Here is a 14,269-nt window from a genome sequence, read left to right as displayed (position 1 = left end):
AGTAGAGAATGATGAAGTTCATGGTCACTCCAAGATGACCACTTCATGGCCATGAGAGGGGATCAGGCATCTGGAGGACGGATGACTTAGCAGGAGTCTTTGCTATATGACTGGGCTGGACAGGCCTAGCTGAAAAGAGGGGCCTGGCTAAAGTGGGATCAAGGAGGGGTCTCCTCCCCTCAGTCTGAGGTCCCCACTGCCTGAGGCCCCCATGCCAGTGCCATTTCCAGACACAGCAACTCTTCACTGCTGTTAAGTTTCCAGAACTGCTGATTCCAGAGTGTTGATATGCGAAAGTGGGTATGGTTCTAGTAAAAAAAGTTGTAACCGATGAAACCATAACTCCTCGAATAAACAAACAACAAAACAAAGATAGGGTAGTCCCTGACACCCCGCCCCCCATCGTTATGCGACAGCTTAGCCCAGGTTCTGATATTCACTTGGTCACCTCTGAGGTCTCTGCTGGGCCTGCCCACGCCGTGGGCACCTGCGACTCCTCTGTACACGCTGAGGGGGCAGAGGGAGGGGCCTTTCCTCTGGGGAGAATCGCTGAGCGGGGAGTGACGAGCCCCTGCCCGACACGCTCGACAGCGCTCAGACAGGGGCGATATTGCGGCCGACTCCCGGAGCGCAGGGCCCCGGCTTCCCCACGCCCACGCCCGCACCCCGACAGTGGCAGGTTATCCCGCGAATCCTAGGTTGCGTCCAAATCGCGTGCAGCCGGGCTTCCGAGCGGCGCATGCGCCGGACAAGACCCGAGCCGGGCACGTAGGGGCGGAGCCGAGGCTGTTCTGAGCGCTCTCCCAGCCCCGCCCCATCACTGGGAGCCAATGGACTTGCATAATCCGCCCCTGACGACGCTGGTCCCACCCCTAGAGACGCGCGCCGCTCCCGGGTACCAGCGAGAGGAACCGGCAGGCTGGTCCCCGCCGGGGCCTGCGCGGCGCGGCCGCCATGAAGCTGACGCGGAAGATGGTCCTGGCCCGGGCCAAGGCTTCAGAGCTGCACAACGTGCGCAAACTCAACTGCTGGTGAGGGCCAGGGGCCGGGGGGAGCGGGGCGCCTCGGGCTGGCCTCTGGGCAATGTCGCCGCCGGCCGGGTCCGCTGGCGCTGGTCACGGCGGGAGCTCACGCCCCCGAGGGTGGCAGTCCGACGGCGGCACCCCCTGCCCCACGCCGCTCTGGCCTAGCACGGGTGGAGCGTCATGTAGACCCGCGGAGGCACTTCGAGGCGGCGCCAGCGGTCGGGGCCGAGCGTAGCGGAGGGAAAGGCCGCTGAGACGCCCAGTGAAGGCTCCGGGAGGCTCTCAGTGCTCAGCAGGCAACAGCCAGGGACGCGGTGCTGCGGCCGGTGCAGGCTTGCTGGCCAGGTCCCGCTGGGCCGCGCAAGGCCGAGCTTCTCGAACAGGCGCTCCCAGCGCTGTGAGCGGGACTTAGCGTAGCGCAGCGAGCCATGGGCGGCAGGAGGGGCCCTTCAGTGAGTCACAGCAGGCAGCGTGTTGCTCCGTGTTAATTAAAAGTCTTTTTCTTTGATCTGGCACGTCTGGTGTTTTGCCCATAATTTCCCTGTGTCATTGCTTTTAATAATGTATTTCTTTGTTTCTCAAGGGATAGCCAATACTTTCTCTAAGTGGACAGAAACAACAGCCCTGTTTCAAGTTTTTAGTTTGCTTCACAAGTTACATGTTTAGCCCTTGAACTTGGCCTCATATAAAGACTCCCTTGTTTACATCTGTGAGGGAAATTAACTTTCTGCCCCTCAGAGACCATAAGAATGAATGGATCATTTTGTGTCCTACCAGTGGGGCAGCCGCTTCTGTTCCCTACTGTGAAAAGTACCCGCTTGAGGGGTGGCGCCTGTGCCTCAGTGGGTAGGGCACTGGCCCCATATACCGAGGGTGGCAGGTTCGAACCCGGCCCTGGCCAAACTACAACAAAAAAAATAGCCAGGCGTACCTGTAGTCCCAGCTACTCTGGAGGCCTAAGCCCAAGAGCTGGAGGTTGCTGTGAGCTGTGACACCACAGCACTCTACCAAGGGCGATAAAGTGCAACTCTATCTCTGAAAAAGAAAGAAAAGTACTCTCTTGAAAAATCAACCAAGAACCAGTTATTGACACCTTTGCCAGCTATCTGGAGAACCTTTCTTTGTTACTGGGTCATTAAAATTGTAGATTCTTAAGGTTTGTAATAATTAATTTTTGGAATTTTTGTCTTTAATGTACAAAATTAAAGTGTCTGTGTTTTCTTTCCCCAGGGGGAGCCGTCTCACAGATGTAAGTATTGTATTAATTATCTCCAAATAGCCCTAGTACCAAAAGTGGTAACTTCTTCCCCCAGACAATTGTGAAACTGACCAAAGTGTCCTTAGTTCTATTCTAAGTCTTAGCAGTTTTTGTAATGCAGACCCACTAGTGAAAAATTCTGTAGTGCCCAGATTTATTTAGAAGTTCCTGGGACGTTCCTGTGAGAGAAATGTTCTTTATCACTCACTGGTCTCACCCACAGAGGACAGGAGCAGGTCTAAGATTTGACCTGCAGAGTGTTCCACCTGGAGGGGGCCCCAGCAGGCTAGTTTCACCTCCCATGGCATCCTCACTTCACCTGTCTTCTGAATCAGATCCAGTCCCCCTCCCCATCCATGGCAGGCAAAGACTGAGCCTCCTTAGGTGGGGGGACTTGAGCGTATGGGTCTGCCAATAGATTTCTTTCTTTCTCTCTCTCCTCTCAGTGCTAGACCAAATGTCTCTAACTTTCACAGGGATTTTGTGTCAATCTTTTATTTCTTAACCTACTTTTCTTTTATAACTTGAACTCTACCTCTCCTTATAACAAAATTGAATGTGACTGAGCCACTAGGCTAGTCCAAAAAAGCATGGACACATAGACATTCCACTTTGTGCTGTTGCTGAAACATTGCATATAGGGCAGCAAAAATACAGAAGTGTGGGAACAAATCCCAGGCAGATTGAAGCATTCTGACTGGCCTGTGAGCTTGGCAAAGTTGGGGACCTTGTCTAGTAACAGGCCCTGACTCAGTGCCCTGCACTCAGCAGGCTGTCACATATTTGGGACATGTGCCATTTAGTGACCTTACAGGTTACGAAGGTTTTATGGACGGAACCCACACCCCTAGCCACTGAATTAACAGGGCAGATGTGCTTGAGGTCCAGTTTCAAGGCTTTCTCACTTTCGGGCCAGTTCTTTTGGCAAAAGGGGACTTCTGTCTTTTCCTGTACCTCCAGGACAGCAAGAAGAAAGACCGTCTGTTCCAGCATTGAGGGCCCTCCCTGGTGTCCTTTGTTGGCATCTCAAATGCTGTGTGCTTTGTCTGCGGCTGGCACAGTAGCTAACAGTGACACTGTTGTAGAATTTTACACAGAATACAAGTGAGAGTGCACACATGCGCTCCTTCAGTGTGGGGGACCATCTGGGCCTCAAGAGTGGAGCATGCACAGAGTCTAGCATCTCACAAATGTCTGTCTGGCCAGGCCACTCCCCTCGGCACTGTCATGGAGTTGACTGGCTTAGACACAGCTCTCTGCTGGCCTGATAGAGGTGATGCGATGATGCCAATGCAGAGCCGTGTTTCAGCCACATTTTTTCTTTCCTAGATTTCCATATGCCGGGAAATGCCCAGCCTGGAGGTGATCACCCTCAGGTACCAGCTCCTACTGTCACACGAGGCCCTGGGCATGAAGCTGGGGCAGAGCCTCATGTCCCTCCCCTGGGGTCCAGTGCCATGAAATAACCTGGACACTTCCAGCACAGTCTGGAAGGGTGGCTTTTGCAGGTGGAGGGGCTGGAGTCGTGAGAGCCTGGCAGCCCGTGTATCCGCCATCCTCTGCCTCGTTCCTCAGGGTCTGGCCGCTTTCCTGCCTGTCCTGCCCATCCTCAGCCTCTGGGCTACCTGGAGTCATCTTTGCAATGGGCAGGGCCCTCTAATGCTGCCATGGCCTGCTGTGGCGTGGGGCAGGCAGGCAGGCTGGGTGGCTGTCTTCCACGAGGGGAGTCAGGGGCTTTGGTGTTTGTGCTCACAGAAGGAAGCAGTCAAGGAGCAGGGCTGAGGCCAGGCTGTGGGTTTGGTCTGTGCTTCACAATGACTGCTGGACCTTGAGCAGGGTTCACTCTTGGTAAAATGGTATTGTATTGCCTCATACTGAGATGCTAAATGAAATAAATTATATGAAATGCCACGCTCAGCACTGGGTACCAAGAACTACAACGTTAACAAGGGTCAATGCGTGCCAGATGCAGTGCAGCCCCCAGAATGACACTGCAGGTGGACAGGCACAGTACAGGGTGCCTGTGAGAGTGGCTCTGCCACAGTCTGCAGTGTCACCTCCCGTCTCTGTCAGACACTGCCTTAGATTTTTGTTTCTTTGAAGTGTTTGCAATTCTGTAGACAAAAATCAATCCCATAGTCTTTCTATATTAATGTGGAATTTTGACACTTCACTGCTGGGTTCTGCGTGACATGAAGCTTGCTAGTACGTCTTGCCATGTTTTTCTGGCCACTGTCTGCTTCAGAGCAAGGCGGTACATGTCTTGGGGGGTTTCCTCACCTGTAAACGGCAGCAGGTGGGCACAGGCCCATGGGAGCCCTTTCTGGCCTTTGTGATTGAGATGAGACGGAGCAGCCTGAGCTGCTGGCTGGGCTGCTGACAGTGCTGGTCTCTGTGCAGTGTCAACAGCGTCTCCACCCTGGAGCCCGTGAGCAGCTGCCGGCGCCTGAGCGAGCTGTACCTGCGGAGGAACTGCATCCCCAGCCTGGCCGAGCTCTTCTACCTGAAGGGCCTGCCGCGCCTGCGGGTGCTGTGGCTGGCCGAGAACCCGTGCTGCGGCACTGACCCCCAGCACTACCGCATGACTGTGCTGCGTAACCTCCCCACCCTCCAGAAACTGGACAACCAGGGTAAGTGTCCATGGGTCACGCTGGTCCGCACTATGGGAGCAAATCCTGATGGGGCAGTCCCTGACCCTCCTTCCTATTTTCTGTAAGTCCCTGATCTTTCAAGAACAGTTGTCCGTGCATAGAGTTTCCTGGAGGAGCCAGTCCCCAGCTTTGCACTCTCCTTTCCGGAGTGTCAGTGTAGCTAGGCACCTGGATGTGGGTGCAGAGCAGGGCTCACTCCTTTTGTTGTTGTGAAGAGCAGGGCCACTCTGGACACGGTGTGCACTCCATGGCAAGCAGCGTCACACTGGTGCACAGGGACCAGGCAGGCTTAGCTCCACGTGCTGGTGCCATTGCACAGTGCTGCGTGGGGCCACGCGTGCTGAGGCCACTCTGATGGCCTTCTCTGACCTCCCCCAAGCTGTGACAGAGGAGGAGCTGTCCCGCGCCTTGATGGAGGGAGATGAGATCACCGCCCCAGACAGAGACAGTGGCTGCCCTGAGCCGTCCTACATGCTGAGCTTGGTCAGCTCCTCTGCTGAGACTAGCCAGGACCTGCTGAGCTGTGGCGAGGAGGAAGCAGAGTAAGGCTCGGGTCATGGGGCCTCCCACAGGGTCACAGGGCCTTCTGTGCTCTGTGCCTCTGGCCAGTGTGGGGAGGGTATCTGGGGTGGTTCCTTCCCCTCAGCATTGTCAGGGAGCAACCCAAGCAGCCTACAGTAATCTCAGTAGCATTTCTGTCTTGTAACTGCAGAGAAGCGGGTTGTCAGCCGCCTCCTGTGGCCCCAGGTGGGAGTTTGTGTAGGTACAGGGAGAGCCTTGCTGGGCTGCAGCCTGGAGGCCACTCCTAGTCTGATGGTTAGTGGGCACTGCACATATGGGGCTGTGGAGCTGACCCACGCAGCTCTTGCAGTAGCTCACCTCAGGGGCAGCTTGAGCAGAAAGACTGCAGAGCAGGCAGTAGAGACAGGTCCTCAAAGCCTAGCCCCTGGGTCCCTGCAGTGTGGGGGAAACCTTGGGGTGTGACCTCTGAGGTCAACAGCTGCTGCCTAACACACAGGCTCTGTGTGTTTAGGTGCCCCCGAGCTCCAAGGCCCTGGGTGGAAGGTATTACAGTCGGAGAGAGCCCTCACAAGATTAAAAAATACCAGAGAATTATTCCTCATGCTCAGGCTCCCCAGAAGTTGCCCAGGTGGCGTCTGGAATGTCCTCTGCCCATTGGAGTCAGCCTCCTGCATGTCCTACACATACTGGGATGGGAGAGCCCATTTGTATGACTGGAGTCTCCCAGCAGGAGAGACCTACAGACACTAAGACTGGTGCTCCAGCCCCTCCAGCACAGACTTACCTGTTGTCTCCCCTCCCCAGCAGTGTCCAGGCCCAGCTTGGCCTGAATGCCCCTTCCCGGGACCAGTTTTCTTCCTTCTCACAAAAGGATGCTTCAAACAGTATCAAGAACAGGGTGAGTGGCAGGCCCACCCTGCCCAGGTGGCTGCTGCTTCCTCTTTCCAGAATGTAGGAGTCGTGGTGGGGACACCCTGTGGGAACTCAGAAAGCCAAGGCCCAGAGGGTAGACCAGCCCTCAGGGCCCATATGCCTGGTTTCTAGACCTGAGCTGATGAGAAGTGTCATCTTAAAGCAGGGAGGGGGCAGTAGGTCTGGTTTCACAAGAGGGGGCCTTGGAGCCAGCACCCAGTGAGTAGCAGGGCTCAGGCCTGGGAGGAGCCCTGTGTCTATCCACAGTGGCGGCATTCCCAGTGTATCTTCTCAGAGCCAAACTAAAGTTAGCAGAGGTTTGCTGCTTTGGGAGAAACCAGTCTGCTGTCAGGTGTGGGAGGTGTCTTGTCCCAGCCAGAGAGGCTGAATGCAGTGTGAGTGCCAGAGGGGACATGGCACTGGGGACTAGACCAGGCCTCTGGGTTGGTGCCATGAGAGGAGGGCAGCAGCTCAGGGAGGCGTTCAGACTGCAGGAGGAGCAGGCAGACTTACAGGGAACAGGGCCCAGGTGAGGCAGAGGTCAGGGTCGGGGAAGGCTGTGCACAGCTGGGCATAGTCCTCCAGCTGCACACTGAGCCTCCCATGTGCAAAACCCTGCCCTGCCTTTCTGGCAGGAAAGGCATCGTTCCCCTCCTGAGAGCAGCATCAGCAGTCACGTCTGTGTCTCCAGGGGGCTGAGCAGCTCTCTCTGCCCCCAGAATGTACTGACTGCCATCTTGCTGCTCCTGCGGGAGCTGGACATGGAGGGGTTGGAAGCCGTGCGGCGGACCGTGGGCAGCCGGCTGCAGGCCCTGCAGGGGCAGGAGCTGCAGGAGCAGGTGGAGTGACTGTTACCAGGACCCAGAGCTGCCGGGCCAGCACAAGGACCCCAGAGACCTCTCCCCCTGCACCTGGGAGGTGGAGGGCCACAGCCTCAGCCCTGGCAGGAAAGCCACCCTCGGTTTGCCAGGCCCAGGGGCAGGAGTATCAGGTGCTGGCAGGGTGGACGTAGCTCCTCTGCCCATAGCTAAAAAGAAGCCTTGGCTCCTCTGTCAGGGCTGGCAGAGATGCCTGCCATAGCAGGACACCTAGGTACTCTCCAGTGGTCAGGAGGGTCTGGGCTCTTCTCCATGGGAGGGCTTTCTGGGCCGTCCTCCCTAAAGTGTTTCCGAGTCTGATCTGGAAGCAGACATTCCCCAAGCTGGCAGAAGGGGCCTTGCCAGTCCTGTTTCAGCCCTGAGTCAGTGATAGGTTGGTAGAATGGGGAGATTGCAGACAGAGAGCAGGCCCCTGGTCCTCAGCACTCTACAGCCCCCACTGCCACGGCAGGGTGTTTCCTTTTCACAGTGGGGCAGGGAGAGTGCTTTCTTTCCTCCTAAGGGCACTGCAACAGTGGGCGGTGGATGCCAACCACGTGGGGCCGTGGGAAATAGCTGCTGGGGGCCTCTGGAGCATGGTCTGGAAGCTTCCGCTGGGAAGAGGCTACCCGGATCCAGGTGGGGACACTGCAGCCCTGGTCCTTCCTGGTGCCTCTGGAAACCAAGGGTGTTGCTTCACGCCATCATGGGGAAACCAAACCTGGCCGTGCTGAGTGCAGGACCAGGCAGAACACAGGGCACTTTCCCTCAGCCCCTTCCTCCTGGTGGGGTTGGGACCCAGGTCTGTGAAACGTCCACCTCCATGCAGGAGCTGAGAGCACATCAGATCATGTGACAGCTGCATAGACCACAGAGCCAGTGCTGGAGTGGTGCATTTGGAAGGCCACCCACTCGCCTCCACTGTGTTTGAAGATGATGCTCCCCTCATGGTATGAGCCACTTTTGAAATGCTGGTGGCCATTGTACTCAGGGCCTGGTCAAGGCCAGGGTGAAGTGGGGATGAATCACCTGTGGGGTTACTTCCAGTCAGGGGTACTCTCTGAGCCGTGGGAAGACAGAAGGTCATAAGCTTGTATCTGTGCCCACTTGTAATGGTGTGCTGTTGGACACTCAATAAAGCACTGTCTTGGAGAACAGGAGGTGATTTTATGTGGGTGCCTGCCTTCCCTTCCCCCACCCCACCCCCAGCATGGGCACCCAGGGCCTATGCTGGCCTCTAACCCACCCCATGTTTTCCCACTATAGTTGGAGGCTGTTGTGTTAGACCCACCATGAGCAGCCTGCCTTCAGCCTCCACCCCCCTCCATCCAGATCAGCACTCCAGTGGCCTCCACTCAGCAGCTCCTGATGTCTGCATGCTAGATTGTGGACATGCACCCTTCCACCCTCACTCGGGGCCCACCTCATTCTGGGCTTGATGGGCCCTCCAGTCCCCACTCTGACTCCTCCCCAGGATCCCCAGAGTGGGTATGGGCTCCTATATGCATCCTGTTAGCTCTGTCTACAGAGGAAAGGATTGAGGCCCAAGAGGACACAGCCCTTAGCCAGAAACGCTGATCCTATGCGGACAGACAAGGGCCTGACACACCATGTCCTCGGGAAGGAGGGTGGCCACTCCATGCCCAAGGCAGAGCCCTCACCCAGCATCACCAGGGCTGGTGGCAGATAGGCAGCTGAAACTGGCAGGAGCTGAGGGGATTCCCTCAGAACTGAGTCCCAACCCGAGTGACTCAGACAAAATTGGGCCGCAGCCTGGGGCTCAACCATGCCTGGCTGTGCGACCAGGGCCAGGAGGAGCTGGGGATGCCCCAATGCAGCCTCTTGGCCAGATTCTGTGGGCTGCACCCCCAGGCTTCCAACTGTGTCCTTCCTGGCCTCGGTGCTCTACAGGTCTGAGCTTGCTCAGTTAAGACCCTCCATTTCCCTCCACATGTGCAGGAGCAGAGGGAGCCCCAAGTCGTGGAGACACCATGGGTACTGCTCTTACTCTCTTGCCTGGGTGATTCTCAAGAGCAGCAGGACGGGGAAGGTCTGCCCTCAGCATACAGGACTCTGGCTGGCTTCAGTGATGTCCGTCCCTTTGGAAGCACCTGTGTGGGCACACTCTTGGGGGGACTTGGGTCTAGTCAAATGGAATGAGAAGCAGCAGGGCTCTCACAGGGAACTGGCTCCGGGTGGTCAAGGAAGACACAGGCGCCAGGGTTTCTCAGGTGTGCCCACCCTATTCCTACAGAGCAGCCTGGGAGTTTTGGCTTCTGAGGGGCACTGGCCAAGACATGAGAACAACCTGGGAGAGGATTTGGGCTCAGAGCAGGGGTGACAGCTCGCCTACTGGCCTGCACACACCCCTGTGTAAGACCTTGCCCACCATCAGGGCTCTGCCTTGGCCATGCTGGGTGCTGGGGTGCAGGTGCCAGGTTAGTTGGCCTGAGCTAGCTTGGAGGTAGATATAGGTGGGACATGTTAGGAGATGGGACGCATCTTGCTCTATGGGTGGGTGTGTTTCCTACCAGGTTTCCCCAAGGTATTTATCTGCTCATCTGAGTCCCACCCTTTCAGCACACATGCACACGAGTGCACACACATGGACTACCCCCATGCATCCTCACATGCACACTACACCCTTGTGTAGTGGGTGCAGGGCGGCCACAACTTTGCATTCCCGATGGGTGCACACTGCCAGGACTGCCCAGTGGAGCTCAGCCCACCCCTCACCCCCAGGGTGACAGACCTCTGTCAGGCAATTGTCATCTTGGCTGCCTGCCCTCCCCTCCCTTCCCGCCCTCCCTCCCCTGGGATGTGGCTCAGATCAGCTGCCAGCCCACAGGTCTGAAACCCAGCAGAGTTGACTCTGGGGGACCACTTGGGGTCAGGCTTGAGGGCCTGGGAACCAGGCTCAAGCCCCAAGATCTGAAGTGAGGCCGTGGCCCTCCTGCCCCTTGGAGCAAAGGAGAGGCTGAGGTCACCCTGCAGGGGATCACACCCTGGCTGGTCCTGGAGAAGGATACTGTGGCAGCCCCAATGGGCTCATGTCCCTGGGCCCAGCCCAGCCCTGGGGGCAGCGGGCCTTCACTGTCCCTAGCAGTTCAGAAGCTGAGCTTCTCAGAGGCTGTCAGACTCCACAGTCAGAGTGAGTTTATTCTAGAAAAGGTGACAAGTGCTGCTCAGCCCTGGTGGCAGTGTTGGCAGGTCACAGTGAGGTCTGGGAGTGGTAAACACAGCCCCTTCTTGGCACAGAGACTTGGGCACTGGCAGCCTGGAAGCCCTTGGGCAAATGATGGTGAGGGCCACCCACATGAGCTCACCCACAGGTGGAGAGACTGAGGGCCCTACGAGTGCCAAGGCTGGGGCTGCAGAGACCAAACACCACCAGCCCACATCCCCTGGGTGGGAAGGTGGCTCTGTCCTAGAGGAGGGCAGCAGACTGGCTCACAGAAGCCCCAGAGGCCTGGGGAGCAGCGGGGCAGACAGGGGCCATGAGAGTCCCGAGCCGGGCTGAGCAGGGCCCCCGCACTTGCCTGCAGGTCCCAGGTACAGCAGCCCAGGCCTAATCAGCTACAGCCTTGGTGCCAGGGACTGGGGCTTGCATGGGGGATTAGGAAGCCCGGAGACAGACGCTGGGCACAGGCAGGTGTGGGGTGCAGGCGGGCAGGCATAGGGCACAAGTGGGCACTGGCACAGGCAGGCAGACGTGCGGCCTCAGAAGCCCTTGTCAATGCTCAGGGTGCGGCGGGTGACGTGCTCCAGCTCCCCAGACACGTAGTCGGCCAGGCTGATGTGGTAGTGTGCCAGCATCTTCAGCATGAGCCGCAGGTTCAGCCACCACTGCTCCCGGGGCATGCGGTGCCTGGGGTCAGGGGCCAGGGGTCAGGGTTTGGGCAGCTCCTCAGGCCCCCCCTAAGGCTGCACACCTTCCCTCTCCACGTGTCAGTGTCAGGGCATCCAGGGCTCAGAGAAGGGCTCAGGAATGTCAGCCCTCTGATATGAGCTGTCCTGCCTGCCCTGCTGTTGGCCATGCCACACACTGCCCCAAATCAGGGAGAAGACCTGGCCAACCCTGCTCTCCACACCTGGCAGGGACCCTGGGCATGGGGGACTGGGGACATCACATGGTAGGGGCATGGGTGGGGCCAGGCCTGGTCCCTTCCCCCAGGGAGGTCTGCCAGCCCCTTGGCCTCTAATCCTCCACGTGACTTCAGTGGAACTTACTCAAAGTCAGTGTCATTCTTGAGCTCTGTGACGGGGCTAAAAGCCACGGCCTTCTTCTGCAGACCAATCACACAAGCCGAGTCTGGGGCGTTGGCAAACACCCGCCCTATGGACACAGGCACATGGTGGCCCCTGAGGCTGGCACCATGCCTGGGCCCCGTGGAGGGCACTGTCAGGCCTTGGGACCACCCTCCCCTGACGTACCCTTGCGGTAGACGGCCCTCAACTTCTCCGACATCCAGAGCATGGCCTTTACCCCCAGCTTGGTGCCATAGTTCCGGTCAAAGGGGGTCGGAGCACCACCCTGAAAATAGACCATGTTTCAATGGTAGCTGGGGCTGCCCAGGCTGAGGCTCAGCTCCAACACCAAGGTGGTGTCTGTCGGGGTGACCTCAGCCTCTCCCTTGCTCCAAGAGGCAAGAGGAGCCACACGTGCTGTGCCAGGACCATGCAGTGACCCTTTTGGGCAGCTTCAGGACACCTGTACCTCCTTGGATCCTCCAGCCTGAAAGCTACCTCCAGAGGACAGCAGAGGCCATCAGAGTTGTCCTGTCACATTGTGGGGTTGCCCCTGGGCCTCTGCGCCTGGCAGGCTGTGGTCTACCACAGGCCTCCTGTCAGGGAAACCTAGCTGCTCCTCCTAGCTCACAAAACCCCCAGCTCAGGCTGCCTGCAGCCACCTGGAGACGAATGTGGCCACGGGAGCATGCAGCGGACTGGGCTGCCCCTCAGGGATGAGGAGCTCGGCTCAGGGGCTGAATCCTGCTCCTAGAGGTGAGGCCTCGGCAAATAGGCCTCGGTGCCCTCCCCTGTGAAGGTTAAGACAGGCACACACCATCCAGGGTGCTAGAGAGTGGAGCAGCCAGAAGGGCCCGATGCAAACGTACCTCTGTGCACATGTGCACATGGTCAGCGAGGAGCCGTCCTAGGACCCCTGGCCTGGGCACTGGACCCCACCCCAGCCTTGCACTCCCGAGTACCTGCTGCAGGTGGCCCAGGACGTTGGTCCTACAGTCAAAGACGCCCTTGCCCTCAGATGAGTACAGGTTGTACAGGAACTCCGTGGTGTAGTGGTCGTGGCACTTTTCATTCCTGGGTGGGCCAGCCCCAGTCAGGTGGAGTCCCCACCTGGCCTTTCCCTGCCCAGTGCCCTCAGCGGCCCTCCCCTGGCCTCGGGGCCCTGAGGAGCTGCCCTACCCCGACCCCTGGCCCCCGACCCCAGGGACCCCACACGCCCTCACCGGAGCACCAGGCCTCTCTGGATGTCTGTCTTCATCTTCTCCGTCATATGCTCCACGTTGACCTATGGGGATAGCAGGGGCCCAAGGAGCTGAGGGCGAGGATAGTAGGAGCCTGGGAGGCCTGGGCGGGGCCCAAAACCCCTGCCAAGGGACCGTGTGTCTCAGGAGGGGCCTGGGCATCCCCACCAGGTGATCTGAGCAGCATAGGGGCCAGGCTCACCTTCAAGTCGTGGATGTTGAAAGGGTCCTCAAACACATAGGCAGCATCAGCCCCCACGGCGATGCCTGTCACAGTGGCCAAGTAGCCGCAGTAGCCCCCCATGGTCTCCACAATGAACACGCGGCGCTTGGTCCCTGATGCTGACTGCTTGATCCGGTCACAGCTCTGGGGGCCGAGAAGGTTGGGTCCTCCATGAGCCCACCCTCCCCAACATGTCACAGATGCTGTCACACTACAGAGGCCTATGTCTGTCCAGAGCCAGCCTCAAGGTTGACTGAGGACCGGGAGGTGGCGGCTCTCACACCACACAGACCCAGGGAGCCGGCAGCACCAGGCCCACCTCCCACCTGGCCGCACAGAGTCCGAAGTTCTGCGATTCTACTCCCCAGGACAACTGACCCGCCTGAAGACATTCAGTTGTCACAGAGGGGGCAGGTGCCCAGCATGTGGCAGACAGAGGCAGGGACCTTCTAACTGAGCCCCATCACCGCATCTGTCCAGGGGTGGCCCCAACACTGTGGGGTCACCATGGAGGCACACACATAAACAAAAGCTACCCGCAGATGCCAGTAGAGACACGATGTGTAACGATTCTAACTGAACAGTTCAGGGTGTGAAAAGGAAACCGAAGATCAAAGACCAAATTAAGAAAAAGTAAATATAACACGCTGAGGTTATGGGGACATGAGCCTGAGGCCAAGACCCAGACATGGACAGGGAAGGGAGAGGTCATTGGCAGCACCTGCCAAATGGTCAGTGCCTTCTGCCGGCCGAGGCAGTCACGCGGGCAGCGCAAAACAGGAGGTGCACCAAGGAACGTGGGCAAATGTGGGACAAAGATGGTCTCCAGAAGACACACAACAGGCCATAAACCTACAGAAGAATGTGCGGCTCCACCAGAAAACAGAGCTGCACTGACAACGGCACCACCATCACCACCATGGGAAAGACACCGGACCTGCCGCCTGGGCGTGCTGTGCCCAGTCACCTGCTCCCGCCCCCACCCATGCCCTTACCTCCATGGCAGCGTTGACGGCGGTGTCGGAGCCCAGGCTGAAGTCAGTGCCTGGCACGTTGTTGCTGATGGTGGCCGGGATGACGCACATGACGATACACAGCTCCTCATAGCGCCCGCGCGCCTCCACCAGCTGCAGCACCCCCTCGTAGGCCTGCAGGGTGAACGCTCTGTTCACCCCCTGCCGCCTCATGCCCTGTGCTGGGCAGGACCCATCCACTCCACCCCCCAAGGCTGGGCCAGGCAGCCTGTCAGCCTGTGTGTAAGGACATCTTCCAGGGAAACTGGACTCTTTAACCAAGGACCAGAGAGTGTCCCCACCCCAGGCCAATTCATGC

General features: G+C 58.2%; 2 protein-coding genes across 5 annotated transcripts in view; one reads left to right on the top strand and one right to left on the bottom strand.

The window, feature by feature from the left end:
* The first annotated feature begins 897 nt into the window (after window positions 1-897).
* CUNH21orf2 (chromosome unknown C21orf2 homolog) lies at window positions 898-8,380 on the top strand. Of its 4 annotated transcripts, XM_023518092.1 has the most exons (9): window positions 898-1,031; window positions 2,256-2,274; window positions 3,613-3,659; window positions 4,684-4,913; window positions 5,314-5,476; window positions 6,261-6,354; window positions 7,088-7,207; window positions 7,749-7,864; window positions 8,055-8,380. In XM_023518092.1, the coding sequence occupies exons 1-9, from the start codon at window positions 955-957 to the stop codon at window positions 8,059-8,061; spliced, it is 873 nt and encodes a 290-aa protein (XP_023373860.1). In that variant the 5' UTR covers window positions 898-954; the 3' UTR covers window positions 8,062-8,380. The 4 variants fall into 4 exon arrangements, with proteins under 4 accessions (XP_023373860.1, XP_023373861.1, XP_023373859.1 ...); XM_023518093.1 differs by lacking the exon at window positions 7,749-7,864; XM_023518091.1 differs by having other exon boundaries at window positions 7,749-8,380.
* Window positions 8,381-10,356: 1,976 nt separating this feature from the next.
* The window catches only part of PFKL (phosphofructokinase, liver type), an 18,621-nt gene continuing 14,708 nt past the window's right edge, over window positions 10,357-14,269 (bottom strand). The window contains exons 15-21 of the mRNA XM_023518090.1: window positions 13,933-14,112; window positions 12,917-13,081; window positions 12,697-12,758; window positions 12,436-12,547; window positions 11,660-11,759; window positions 11,456-11,561; window positions 10,357-11,093 (exon numbers count right to left, since the gene is read on the bottom strand). Of these exons, the coding sequence (XP_023373858.1) occupies window positions 10,946-11,093; window positions 11,456-11,561; window positions 11,660-11,759; window positions 12,436-12,547; window positions 12,697-12,758; window positions 12,917-13,081; window positions 13,933-14,112 (873 nt within the window). The 3' untranslated portion in view covers window positions 10,357-10,945. The remainder of the gene's footprint in view (window positions 11,094-11,455; window positions 11,562-11,659; window positions 11,760-12,435; window positions 12,548-12,696; window positions 12,759-12,916; window positions 13,082-13,932; window positions 14,113-14,269) is intronic.

The sequence above is a fragment of the Otolemur garnettii genome, unplaced genomic scaffold (genome assembly GCF_000181295.1).
Source record: "Otolemur garnettii isolate 467f Iridium unplaced genomic scaffold, OtoGar3 scaffold00128, whole genome shotgun sequence".
Lineage (NCBI taxonomy): Eukaryota > Metazoa > Chordata > Mammalia > Primates > Galagidae > Otolemur > Otolemur garnettii.
This window is presented reverse-complemented; position numbering and strand designations above follow the sequence as displayed.